The sequence below is a fragment of the Liolophura sinensis genome, chromosome 7 (genome assembly GCF_032854445.1).
Source record: "Liolophura sinensis isolate JHLJ2023 chromosome 7, CUHK_Ljap_v2, whole genome shotgun sequence".
Lineage (NCBI taxonomy): Eukaryota > Metazoa > Mollusca > Polyplacophora > Chitonida > Chitonidae > Liolophura > Liolophura sinensis.
Genome location: NC_088301.1, coordinates 46,099,764 through 46,113,903, shown reverse-complemented (window position 1 = coordinate 46,113,903; position 14,140 = coordinate 46,099,764). Strand labels below are relative to the sequence as shown.

Here is a 14,140-nt window from a genome sequence, read left to right as displayed (position 1 = left end):
GTAATGCGACACTTTCTTTGACCCGGCCTTGGCTCAGTAAAAAGAATGAACACCATTTATCATTATGCAGGGCTTCCTCTGGGTTAGTATTTTTACTATTTTTTCAGTCTCTTTAGCCACTCATCAGATTTTGTCGTAAATACTATTTTTCTTCAGCCATACTTCCTTAGCGGCCATGACTCCTGTAGGTCTCCTTCTGTAATTCATTTTTATCTGTCTTGGTGTAGCTGCTAGAATCAGTTTGGTCTCTTCCAGCTATATCTGGAGTTAACCAAACGTTACATGTAGAACAACTGTCCTCAAAGAAATGGAGCAGGGCTTGGCAGTGTGTTGTTTTTTGAGAAAAAAAAAAAAAAAAATCAATCCTTTTTTCAACCTATCTGTAGGATCCTACAGATTTCAAGGGTTATTTAATGTAAGTCAACTTGCAACAGTGCTGACCCCCCCCCCCCCCCCCCCCCTTGTAGATTTCTGTCAAGTAATCGCCATACAACGGTGTTGTTTCCCCCCGAGATGAAACCGTTTGAAATAAAAGTGGATTATTCTCATGTGAAAAATTGCCAAAAATCTGCTAAACATCCCAGAAAAACTCATGGTAGATTTTGTATAACGTTTGTATTTTTTCTTAAGTAAATAAATGTGTCGCCAGAAACATTCGCATTTTTTCAAATTTTATCACCATTTCCAAAAATTGTTCTAAATTTGCGACAATGGCGAGTGCGAGCGGAAGCCCTGATTATGGGAGAATTATAAACGAGCTCCCGATATAGACTCGGCGGTCAGCAGAAAATATTTAAGTTCGGAACAAACTATGATTTTCAAGGAGTTTCCAGGAGCATTTGTCTTTTTTAAGGACTTTCCAGCACTTGAAAATGAAATTGTATTTTTCAAGAACTTTCAAGGAGTTTCAAGGACTGTATGCACCCTGCACTACCATTGAACCGAGACTGGCAAATCCAAAAGGAGCTTGACAGTTCATTCAGTTCATTCAGTCAAGGATTAGCGGCTGCTTTTTGTACACTTCAGCTGCATGTAAACATTTGGATTATGAACCAACCTATTTTAAAACTCCATGCTGATTTCTGTTTTAATACTGCAGTCTGAAATTTTTCACTTGCATAACCAATGGCTGCTAAATATCCTTTAGATTTAACACCATCCCAGAAAGAATGCCTACTAAAACAAATGAATAATTCACAGAATCTCTTGAAACTCGATGTATACTTTTTTTTTTATTTCGTGACCATGTCTGACATTAAACACTGGCATTTACACAAGGATAAAACAAAAATGACTGGACGACATGAGCATTTTTTTTTTTCTAAAAGAAAAAAAGAAAAGGGAAAAATATTGATATTCCACACTAAGCTGTAATCATGAAAAATAATGATAAAGAAAAATGATGTGTTAACTAAACACCCGTGAGACTTGTGATGACAAATTCATCAGATGTCAAAACAACTTGACAAGCATTTTCTCCAATGCTAACAATGTAAGCTCAGCTCTTGTCGTGGCAGCATTTTCCTCTATCTCAATATGAAATGCTCAGAAAGGCATTTCAATATGCCAATTTTCTTACAATTCTCTTAAATATAACAAGCTGTACCTCTGTCTTTGATTGAGAAACTTCTTTCATGTCCTTATCATAAATACATTAACAATAATAACAGAAAAATTTTTCTGTAAATTTGTCATGACAAGATACAAATGAGGACATTCCTTCTAGTATGCGTAATGTCTTTCCCAAGTTACAGCACAGTTATACCTGGGAAATATTTAAATGATACGGGCCGGCATTGCCTAAAAAATAAAATCTAACTCTTAAAACAACAGTGTGCTCATTCCTCCCATTTCACTCTGCTCTTTAACAAAGATCTCAAAGTATTGGTAAATAATTGTCACAGCCAGCAAAATTCCAGTTCCACTTCCAATGGCACCTGAAAACATAAAATGACAAAATGACATCAATGAAAAAATGAATCACCAAAATAAATATCTCAAATATTCACAATGCTTTGAGCTTTATTTATTGAGATATTCTAATGATATGTTACTATGTTAATCTTTGAAAACAAGACAGGTTTTCATTGGTTTCATCGTTACTTTCATGCTATCATAAATGTGTGAGGTTTTCATTGGTCTCATCATTACTTTTGTGCTTTCATAAATGTGCGAGGTTTTCATTGGTTTCGTCATTACTTCTGTGCTATCATAAATGTGTGAGGTTTTCATTGGTTTCATCGTTACTTTCATGCTATCATAAATGTGTGAGGTTTTCATTGGTCTCATCATTACTTTTGTGCTTTCATAAATGTGCGAGGTTTTCATTGGTTTCGTCATTACTTCTGTGCTATCATAAATGTGTGAGGTTTTCATTGGTTTCATCGTTACTTTCATGCTATCATAAATGTGAGGTTTTCATTGGTTTCATCGTTACTTTCATGCTATCATAAATGTGTGAGGTTTTCATTGGTTTCATCATTACTTTCATGCTATCATAAATGTGTGAGGTTTTCATTGGTCTCATCATTACTTTTGTGCTTTCATAACTGTGCGAGGTTTTCATTGGTTTCGTCATTACTTCTGTGCTATCATAAATGTGTGAGGTTTTCATTGGTTTCATCGTTACTTTCATGCTATCATAAATGTGAGGTTTTCATTGGTTTCATCGTTACTTTCATGCTATCATAAATGTGTGAGGTTTTCATTGGTTTCATCGTTACTTTCATGCTATCATAAATGTGTGAGGTTTTCATTGGTTTCGTCATTACTTTTGTGCTATCATAAATGTGTGAGGTTTTCATTGGTTTCATCATTACTTTTGTCCTGTCACAAACTTGTAAAGTTTTCATTGCTTTCATCATTACTTTTGCCCTATTACAAATGTGTGTTATGTCAAATAATATGAACAACCCAGCAAGACCCAATAAATACTGATGTATATACAAAAGTTTACTAAGAGGTTAACAAAACAGCAGCATACAAGTCTAAACTAATAAATAAATCCGATCCAACAACAAGCTAAAAAGAGATTCAGAGTATGCTCAACATACGGCCACAAAGTACAAACGCTGAAATTTTTCACAACAGGTGTGAAGAGCTCGAACCAAAAGCTTACCCATGAAGTCAGCCAGGACAGAGAGGGCTCCAATACAGAGGCCTCCAAAGGCAGCAGCAGTAGGGATATATCGGTTCAGCTCATGAATCATAGACTTCTCACGGTGACCCCTCATCACCATCTGCTGCTCCTTAAGTTGTTTGGCAACCTGAAGATTAACCAAAAATGACAACACAATTAGCTCTTGTAAATGTCAAAATATGAACTAGTTCAGGACTTCATAATACATATACCTCAATATCAACTCTGAAACACAAAATGCTAGAGAATGCTTTGAAATTACCAGATTTTCAGATGAAGGTTTAACCAATGTTTTCTAGGGTAGTTTGTTCTCTTTATTGGGTAGTGAGGGTGAGGGTAGTGCATTTCAAGGGAGATAATCATTACTTACGTCTTTAGCACTAGCTCCTGACACTTCAATCCATGTTTTGGAGAAAAATGCACACGAGCCCAGCATGAAAACAATATAGAGGACTGCATGGACTGGATCCTCAGCCACATGCCCTAACGTCTCTGGTGGAGAAAAGTAATAGCATAACCCGCCTATAGGGTACGACCTTGCAGGGCCACCACTGCCTACATCCTGAAATCAAAACAACATTCCCATAATTAGCATACATACTAACACTGTAATTTCACATTCACAGAAAGAAAAAATAATGAATTTTTCCAGATATATGTGAGTGATAATGATGATAAGTTTTAAACAATGATGTAAAAGCATACTTGCTTAAATGCTGAATTGCTGCTTGCATATAAAATTAATGAAATTAATATACATTATCATATTAGGCATTAATGGTTATTAAGAAATACACTTACAGCCCAAACTCCCAATAAATTGACAAAGAAGTTCCCACTGAACTTAGTCGCAAGCATCTGAAAGTAAAGGAAACAAAATCTCATTAATCATGCTTACATTTACTGATCACAATGTGGTTTCACAAAGTGCTTGTATACTGTTCATTCATATGCTGGGGGTCATGTTTAAGTTGTCAAAAAAAATTACCCTAATTCCTCAACCATTTTGCAAATGAACGAGTAATAGTCAGTGCAATTTTTTCGACTCAATGGCCAAGGATCCTAAACCGCTCTGTGATTACTGCTTTAGCAAGGATGCCTAACAATGGACAAAAAGGTTTTTAAAAAGATCACATTTGCTAAATCCTTTCTAGCACTATTATGTGCTAATAAGACTTATTTCATGAAAATTACAAGAAAAAGTCACTATGAATATCTTGATTTCAGGACGAAAAGACAGTTAAAGCAAAACTGAACTTTACCTGAGAAATAACATACAAATTGGAGACTAGAGCGCTCTGAAGGATGATGGGAATGTTGGAGGTGTAAAACAGTTTGATTGGGTAAGAGCTGTACTGTCCTCGGTAACGGGCAGACTTAATTGGCAGATCCACACGGAAACCCTGAATGGGAAGAAACAAAAATTCATGAAGGAAGTTGCAAGGGCATTCACATGTAAAGCATATACCCTCAAACACACTGTATTGGATTAACAATAAAAAACACAAGTACTAAGTACAAAGAAATAACAAGTCTGGATAAATGTACAGTTGTTCTGCAACACTGCTTATTTTAACCCGCAGGAATGAGAAGTCCCCAGAAAACATAATTTCTTCAATCATTAAAAGAATTTCTCTGTCTCTGTTTTTCTTCTTTACAGATTCAAAGTTCCAATACAGTAAACTTAATATGTATCAATGGTTTCTTTACTCAACTTATCAGTTGTCATAAGTACAATAAATCACCATCATTTCACATAATTTTTTACCAACTAATTACCCTGCTATATAAAATATTTTATAGTGGGGTGATTGTTGACAAAAGATGTTGTGAAATTATAAATGATTTACACCAGACCTAAATAGTGAATAATACCACAGGAACAAGGCTTACGGAATGTTGGTGAGAGGGACTTACCTGGAAGTAAATCACGATGGCGAACACAAAGATTGTTGCCATAAGGTTCATCAAGTTTGGGAGGTTCTGTCTGTAGAAGGCTTCACGCAGGGCACGCACTTTGTCTGTCCTAGTTGCCAGCAAGTGGAACAGAGCAATGATGGCGCCTTCAAACTCAGTACCTGTTCGCAAAAAAAAAAAAAAAAAAAAAAAAAATGTCATGGCATAAATAAAAGTAGACAGATGCTTGAATAAATAGTATCCATCATCTTAGAAAACAACTTTCATTACATCATTATTCCTATCTTATTAATTAAAGATTAAGGCATTATCAAACAGCGTGACTTTTTACAATGCAAAAATATGTAACGTCCCAGATAAAACAAGCTCTCGTGCCCAAATGATGTCATTTGTGAAGAGCAGTGACCAGCTAGCCTTTACTTAGGGGCGTCACTATGGCCAAGGAAAAAATCAGAATTTATGCTATGCGGGGTATTGTTTCGTCACCTCATACAAAACATATATATCATTGCTAAAATTTAATATTACCACAAGTAAGTGGCGCTGAAGCACACTACTGAAGTTGTAAAGGCTCTGAGTTGATTATTCTAGTTCATAACCATAAACACATTGTTTTTCTTTCCTATAAATACTTTGAGTTGTTGCAAATAGAATAATGGATTTGTAAAAAAAAAAAAAAAAAAGTGGAATTCTGCGAATTCACACAAAATCACATGTCTGTTTATTAGGCACACAAAAGAACTTTGGTCCCTACCTTTGCCAGTGTTAACAGTCGCAGGACTGAAGGCCTTCCAGACAATTGTCTCACAAATGTTGGTGGCAATGAAAAGTGAGATTCCAGAGCCAAGACCATAGCCCTTCTGCAGCAGTTCATCCAACAACAACACAATAAGACCAGCAACAAACAACTGCAACAAAGAAAATAGAATGGCAGCTTATAATACTCTGCAGCCACATTCAATATTATATACATTAATCAAGTATATATCGGACGAAAAAAAGTTCCCCAATTGATGAATGCTGCAAAATGTAATTCGAGAAATCTACAATTTTAAGAACACTGTTTTTTAAACCATTCAGCTTTGTTTCAGATACTTGTATTAAACATGCTTAATAGATCCCAAGATTATTCTTACTATGTATCATAATCAATTATGTATATGTCAGAAGCTCAAACTAATGTCTATGTGTCCCTTTTCACTGCCAAAATAGTGTCAAACGAAACAGATCGCACGTAAAAGTTTGCTTGTTCTTACCTGAATAATGATAAGAAGGCAGACTCCAGCCCCAATTTCGGCAGGGTCTCCATACATTCCAGTCATAACATAAACAATGGCCTGACCAACTGTGATGATCATACCAAACACTGGGGACAAATAAAAATATAACTTCAGTTTTCCCTTTGCAATCAAATCACAAAAGAGGATGAGAATTACTTATAAGATTCATGCCACAGAAGTCTACAAAGAATTTAATTGGTAGCAAATATTTAATTTATTCAACTCATAGACTTCCTGGGTAGAGGTAGAAACCAAAATTTACTTTTGATTTGTTGTTACACTCACTACTGTAATCTACTGCAAAGCAGTGTATTTCATATCATTTTTTAAAAATTACTGCCTGTTTCTGAGAGCTGTTTTTATCTTTCAAATGGTAAAAGTTTTAGACATTTGTTTGTATGAGGTGAGGATGATATCCTGCTAAAATTGTAGTTTCAGCACAAAAGGTAATATTTTTTACCTTTATTTACCACTAAGGACGCTTTTATTCAGGTGATCTCTAAGGGCAAATACATTAGTCTAAATACTTACACTTCTGCGCTCCATTGAAGAGGGCTCTGTCCTTGGGAGTATCTCCAACTTCAATGATCTTAGCTCCAGCCAAGAGCTGCATGATGAGACCAGAAGTAACGATGGGAGTGATACCCAACTCCATCAATGTACCTGGAAATTTAATCAACATAGTAGAACAACATATCTACATAACAAAACTAAATTTTTCACCTATTCAAGGTTGACAGTAAAATTAGTAGAAAATTTTATGTCAAGATCTATAAAGTTTCAATTTAGAATCCATTATAATGAACTTCAATCGTACATTATTGGGGGAAGCTATAATAAGCTCCTAAAATTAACTTTAAATGCAACCAACTACAACCAACTGTTTTGACAGAGACCCATTCTGACACAAACTGAAAGATCTATTACAGACAATTTCTCCCAAAGTTCAAAGACATTATACACTTCTCCTCACCTCTGTTGGAAGCCAGAATTACCCTGATCCAGTAGAACGGGTCTGCTGAGTCTGATGACATGATTCCAAATAATGGAATCTGAAACCCAAAACATGGACTCAATGAGACATTACTGACAGAGATTGCTATTGAGTATATCGGCTAAAACCTGACAGTGCACTGTAAGATACATATGTATTGTATTTGTTTAAAACAATGTTGCAATCACTTGTAAATAATCTTATACTACACTGTTCCCAATTTTTTATGCACCATTTTAGCAAAAGCTATTTAAAGTAGAGCAAACTGAGTCTGCACAAACGAAATATTAAACTACATGCGTTACATAAATTTAAACCTTAATGCATGTAGTTTAAAATGTCTGGTTACAATAAAAGTCTTCATAGTTACCTGACAGCAGACCAAGAATATAAATAGTGTGATGGCTGTCCATAGCACCTTTTCTCTGAACTGGATCTGAAGAAGAGGAGTTGTGGGTTTATACAACAGGGATAAACAACAGATTAGGGCCGATAATGTAAAAACAATTTGAAGGCATGCATAGAAACTCTGGAAGAATATTTTTGGACGTGTCATCGAGTTTAGTTTTCGTATAAGAGTTTCACTTTGTATTGCTGGATGTGACATGGCTTATGGTGTATAGTCTCACCTGTAGGTAACATACCATGCTGCATTAAAGTTTACAAGGTAAAAACATGCATTTTTACAGGAATACAAAAGAGACTAAACAAATAAACTCCAATTCAGACTAAATTTACTTCTTCATTTCACTCATTATACACTTTTGAACTGGCCCCTAAACAGCTTTGTGCAAAATAATATTTTGGAAAACTACAGTTAGTCTTCTTGATAGTATTTTTTTTTTATTATTTTTTTTTTTTTGACTTCTGCAATGGGTTGAAGATCATGCTCAAAATGCTTCATGTAAAAATTGGAATAACTGGTATGTCTCTGCACATAATCGTTACCAGTTTTAGATCTAGGTATCTAAGCACAATTAACTTAAGATGTGACCAAAGAGTGGCCAGACTTGGTGTCTGAGGATACTTAAGAACTAAACTTTTTCTATACAATAACACATGTAAGCGCTTTCTGGCAGCTGTGCTGGCACCTTTGCCCATTTAATCCAGCATTAAGTTTGGGAGGGGAGAGGGACAAAACAAGACAGGGTGGGGTCTTAGAACCCCCTGCTAATTTACCAGACAATAGCTGCCATGTCAGCATATGTGGGAGATTAATACACCTAGCATGAGACCTCCCTTAGTAGCAACTGGTTTAGCTATGTCCAAGTCCTTGATGGAAACAAAGAACATGAAAATAATCCAATCCAGAATGTAGCTAGTATGCACATTAATATATACACAAAAAAAACACCTGTTTTGATCTCATAATATTGGACAAATCAGGGTGATAATATACATTACAAGTGCATGTGTTAACCTTTTTTAAAATAAATTTGCAAAGGATTCCACCTTCAAGCTTATTACATTTTTTTTTCCAGAAGACGGGAAATGAACAGCAAAATCATTGGTACTCATACAGAAAAATACATTGAAGACTACACAGCATAACTGCATTTCCAGAACATATGACTCTTGCAACACATTCATCAATATGTAGTAACCAACTTTTAACCCAAGAGAAGAAGTCAATGAATCAATACAACTGCATTCAGGTGAAACTCAATCTAAATTGCATCACTTTCTACAACACAGAACAAAATACACTTCACATGTCAGGACAAGATGTGAAATCAAAACTAAACTTGTAAAAGTTTGAAAAAAGTTTGAAAAAATAAACCTTAAGAGGATAATCTTTTCAACCATAATGCTACCACACACAACTTTAGCATTTCAGCATAAGTTAGAAGCCATAGGTTTACGCTACTCTGGCCTACATGATCATTGCTTAACTGCATACACAAAAGTTACAGGCAACACAATCCAATGTATCTCAGCAGAGGAAATATATGTTTACATAGAAGCTGATGCACAGGAAATTATATCTTATTCAGATGTTGTTAAAACAGATGTCTTGTTACCAGAATAATAAGAATTTTTTGAAATAATCCACCCATAAATACATGTAATTTTATGTCAACTTGGTATAAATACACTTTGGAATGTTTGGGAAATTCACGATGATCAAAGCTTGCCTACATGTAACTGGACAGAACTAGCATAGCAATACAGGAGAAACACGTTGAACACATGTACCAGTTTGCAACAGTTTGGCGACAAATCATCTTGTCCTATTTTTCTATGTTTACTTTCAAGAGTTCAATATTGTGCCATCAGACAATTATTATAGACAGTCCTAAGGTAAAGTATGAATCAGTAAGGTAAAGTATGAATCAGTAAAGTAAAACACAACACGACTTTTTAATAATAATAAACTTGATCTTCTCACCTTTCTATCCGGCTTGGCGATTTCTGGCAATACTGCACAGAACGGCCGCACAAACTCCAAAAATTTTACTGAAAAACATAAAATAACACTCAATTAATGTTCTCATCGCTTTAGATCTACCATATAATATGATTATTCCCATCCATATTCCGCCCAAACACTGAAAGAAAGCTATATGCGATAAAATGACAGGAAGATTTAGGCCACGTAAGCATTCGGCACGCCTGTACGTGTACACGAGTAGTCCAGAGCCGGTTACCCACTGTTTTTACCACGAAAGCTATGTTACAACATTCGTATACTTATATATACATGACATAAATGTTACTTACTTCCCATGTTCTCCCCTCTGTCAGCAGTTCAATGTTTGAAGTTCTTTAGACGTCGGCTTTATATCGAGAAAATGAGAGAATCCTTGGAACAGGACCTTCCTGATTCAACATGGACACTTAAAAGGCCTGGTCACGTGACTCCCTATAGCGACAAGTGACAGCTGCGAATAAGCTTAACGGTTTAAAACAGAACGTGTTTTACAGACAGCGGGTGGTTAAACAGCCTACCACCTTACGCTCCAAAGTAGACACAAGCTGGTGGTCATTTGAGAAGAATTATTCCACAAAATTTACAAATAATCCACTGAATTCTAAGTTCCTACATTTATGCAAGTACGCATAAATTGATGACGATGACGATTTGTATAAAAGCCTAACCGAGAAAGGATATATAAGCTCACAGGATATAAAAACGAAAACCTGTTTGCACAAAAAATTCTCTTATATTTAGATACAGTTTGTCATAAAACGAATAATTAGTTAATTTATCCTAATAATTTAACAACATTATCAACAAATACTTTACGGGTTGAGACGAAACCTGGCAAAAGCTATGTAACTGAATTAAAAACGAAGGACACAAAACCTGTATATGTGGCACCGTATCATTTTCAGTTTAAGTTTATTTAAATATTATTGGGGCTAACTGAATTAACCAGATATTCTCTTTATGTTTCACAAACGTTATTAACCCAATCCCAATATGCGTTTGTTTGCCTTTTCAATTCTTTGTGTTTCTTTCCATATCCCCAGTGCATGTACCCTACAGCTGTTGCAGAACGTAATTGTCCCGATGGACAAAAGCATAAGACGTTTTCGTGAGGTGACGTTTTCTAAGTCGATTTTGCCCCACGTGGGCATGGGGTTTGGGGTGGATGGGGTACTCCAATAGTTACTCAGCACAGACTGGCAGGAAATGCCGACTATTCTACCATCAGGGTGCAAACAGGATTGAAAAGAGACAAGGACCATGCAGCGCCTTAGATTCCACAAACTGTTGCTATGCGAGTCGGCAGGTGAAAATTTCATCATCCCCGAAATTCCTCCCCGCGCGGCCTTTGTCTGGCCGAAATTGCTGTAATAATGTTTTCAAGCCTGAATGATCTTAAATTTACTCAACTTAGATATGGGTTAATTGTCGAATTAGATAATAAAGTAAGATGTAAGCCTGGGAATCTAAGATCTGCTAATGTTATTTTGGTGTTCGTATTTTAGCCATCATTTTTCAATATATTGTATTCTCATGAATTATCTCCTGGAAATATCGGAACATATCTACATGGACATTTGCTTTGTATATCTGCTTAAAACCAAAAGGGATCCAATGTTGTTTTTATTTCTTCAAATTTTCGTTTGAATATGAAGTTTTCATTTTTATGCAACCCAAGGTACTTGTATAAGTAGCCATATTCCTTTGGAGATAGGGTAACTAATTCGTGGGTAAGCCACTGGACACTAGCCAACGTGTAAACAACATGGCGGACTGAAGAGGGAAAACTGGTACAACTTCAAACAAGACTGTGGACAAGTGGGGTGCTATGTCACATCTTTTGAACTTGTTATATTGGTAAATACATATCAGCATTAGGCCCCACAAGTACTGTGACCTGCGAAAGGAGTATTTTTTGAACATTTCACTGCAAACAAAGAATTTTCAGCTGTCTTTGCCATGTCCGATATTGCCTTTTCAATCTTGTCAATATTAGTCGAGATGATTTATTCAATTTATGTCAGAAAATATTCTGTGGAAGTCATAAAAATCGAGTGGTGTCACGTGGTAGTTATGTCAAACCGTTGAAAATCGTCTTTTCACAATATTCCATATTTTTATTGCACATACATGTGAGACAGTTAAAATAGTAGCACCAGTGAAAATAGAGAATTAATAGAAAAGGCAACAGAACACTGTCATGGTGTGTAATGGTAAAATCAAGCATGAAACTGGTTTGGTTTCAGCTTCACTTTAGGATGTTCATCAGATATCTAGATGACTTTATTGGATCTGTTTTCAATTCACCAGTTGTTTCACAAGTAACATATTCTTGAGAACAGTTACAATACTCAAGTGAAGAAATAATATCCAACTTTATTAGTTTTTAGTGAGAGGGGTGTTCCATTGTTAATATCCAATGTACATATTAATTTACGTAAATTACAAATTCCTCTTTTGTATTGGGAGACAACATTAATGTTAAAGGTGGTATCTCAAGAAAGACTACATGTATTAAGCTCAGGGTTTGCATACATCTAAAGTACAATTACATGAATTACATGAAGGGGATGTTTCATTGTTGATGCTCAGTGTTGAATTAATTTCTGGTAATTACCAAATTCATGACCTTCACATCTCTTGTGTGTATTAGAAACCATGGTACATGTTTAAATCTTCTTGAGTACGGCGTAAAAAACACCAATCAAATAAATAAATAAATAACATGTTTAAATCGCTTATGTACTGAGCTGAAATTTTGCATTCATCTGTCTCCTACAGGCAAGCTTTTTGGTAGCCTTGTTACCAAATCTATGTTCAGTATTTTTCTTATTTTTTACATTTTTTACTTTATAGTGGTTTTGATTATTTTAACTTTCAGCTTGATATTCTTTAAATAATGAAGTGAAGAATTGCTTCCCAGATTGTGCAAGTGAAAAAGCACCGTTCATGTTTAATATCTAACCATCTACCAAGAAGAAAGAAGTCAGTATGGGACAAAACAAATCCCAGTTTCAACAATACAGAAGAGAACAAAAACTAAAGCAGAACAATGAGAAGATAAATGGATTAACAAAAGTACTGATGGTGACATCAGAACAGGAGAAAATGGATTCCCGCTCTGGATGGGCTGATCAGGAGAAGAGTAAGGTAGACTTGACAGCTTTATTATTCTGCATTCTGGGTAAACACAGCATATTCTTGGCCGCATTGTGTCATTGTACACTGGATGTGTCTGAGAATAATGTCTAAAAATATTTAGAAATTTAAATTTTGGTCTCTAAGTAAAGTTTTCTAAATATAACAGGAGATGGTACAGACTTGGCATTTTAAAAAACAGACAGAAGAATTCATTGCGCCATTGCAAGCATTTGTGTTTTTGTGTTGTATGGAAGTTGAAATCTAAATTTTAAGTTGTGTACAATGTCCTAGAAAGATTACATTTTGCTTTCCCTGGGATAATTTCCTTATTTTTGTGTATGTGTTATTTATTTAACGTATATTGTAGATCTAGTTTGTGGTTTCTTTTTTCAGCAGTGTATGAAGGATGCTGAAGAATGTTTTTAGTCAACTAGACCCATCAGTCGTCCATCACGGAGGGGTTGACAGTGGAAGGGTGGAGTTGTCACTGAAGTTTATTGCATCCAAATCACTGCTGCTGCTTAGGGTTGAGTGCTGTGAGGACTTGAGAAGTCGAGATATCCGCTCCAAAGCCTGTAACCCTTATGTAAAGGTGTGTAGAAATGGTACTGAACATGAATGGAAACAAAAATTTTGTTGAGCGCAACAAAGTGCTTGCTTTTCAATCTCAAGGACATTCAAGGAAGGGCTCAATGGGCCATGGGCTTTTATTGTATGTGGGCCTTGGTGGCAGTAAGCGCTTGGCAAGCTCGAGTTGCTGCGGATAACCTTGAACGTTCATTTCACACCACTTGGCTGCCACCAGTGTGGCATGCCTTTCTCTGCATCACACATGGAAGGTTTGTAAGTAACCTTCCATAAGTCAGTGGTTTACCCAATACTCCGGTTGTACCACCCATAAAACTGTCTACCATGTCAAAAATTCTTGATTATGGCATTAAGAAACAGTTAAATAAACAAATCAGTTGAATCTTTGCTTGTAAACACCTGTTTTGTTTCTGTGTTGCAGCTGTGGCTTATACCAGACACTGACCATCAGGGCGAGAAGCACACAGAGACTTCCCCTCTCACCTGCAATCCTGTGTACAAGGAACTGTTTGCTTTCAAGCTGTCACCTGAACTTCTCCAGACCACGCAGATATTCCTGGAGGTTTGGGATCAGGATGTCAATGAGAGAGATGAGTTTCTGGGACAGTCATTAGTCCATTTGAGCGACCATGACCTAGACAATGGCTGTC

At 35.9% G+C, this 14,140-nt stretch overlaps 2 protein-coding genes across 2 annotated transcripts in view; one reads left to right on the top strand and one right to left on the bottom strand.

Annotated features, from left to right (window-relative positions):
• Positions 1 to 1,213: 1,213 nt before the first annotated feature.
• On the bottom strand, positions 1,214 to 10,343 carry LOC135469629 (protein transport protein Sec61 subunit alpha). The gene is made up of 13 exons (XM_064748146.1): positions 10,052 to 10,343; positions 9,720 to 9,787; positions 7,701 to 7,766; positions 7,310 to 7,388; positions 6,868 to 6,999; positions 6,313 to 6,422; positions 5,811 to 5,964; positions 5,057 to 5,217; positions 4,402 to 4,542; positions 3,941 to 3,997; positions 3,510 to 3,701; positions 3,119 to 3,266; positions 1,214 to 1,937 (listed from the first exon to the last, which is right to left on the bottom strand). Exons 1-13 carry the CDS (start codon positions 10,056 to 10,058, stop codon positions 1,822 to 1,824), a joined length of 1,431 nt encoding a protein of 476 aa, XP_064604216.1. The 5' UTR covers positions 10,059 to 10,343; the 3' UTR covers positions 1,214 to 1,821.
• A 2,965-nt stretch (positions 10,344 to 13,308) lies between these two features.
• LOC135470960 (synaptotagmin-15-like) overlaps positions 13,309 to 14,140 on the top strand; it is a 4,536-nt gene continuing 3,704 nt past the window's right edge. The window contains exons 1-2 of the mRNA XM_064750008.1: positions 13,309 to 13,494; positions 13,912 to 14,137. Coding sequence (XP_064606078.1) covers positions 13,309 to 13,494; positions 13,912 to 14,137 — 412 coding nt within the window. The remainder of the gene's footprint in view (positions 13,495 to 13,911; positions 14,138 to 14,140) is intronic.

Excerpts from the sequence above, each read along its gene's own strand:
- LOC135469629 (XM_064748146.1), bottom strand. Across the intron at positions 3,998-4,401 it reads ATTTGTATGTTATTTCTCAG|ATGCTTGCGACTAAGTTCAG; the intron begins GTAAAGTTCAGT and ends CTTTACTTTCAG. Across the intron at positions 3,267-3,509 it reads CAGGAGCTAGTGCTAAAGAC|GTTGCCAAACAACTTAAGGA; the intron begins GTAAGTAATGAT and ends GTTAATCTTCAG.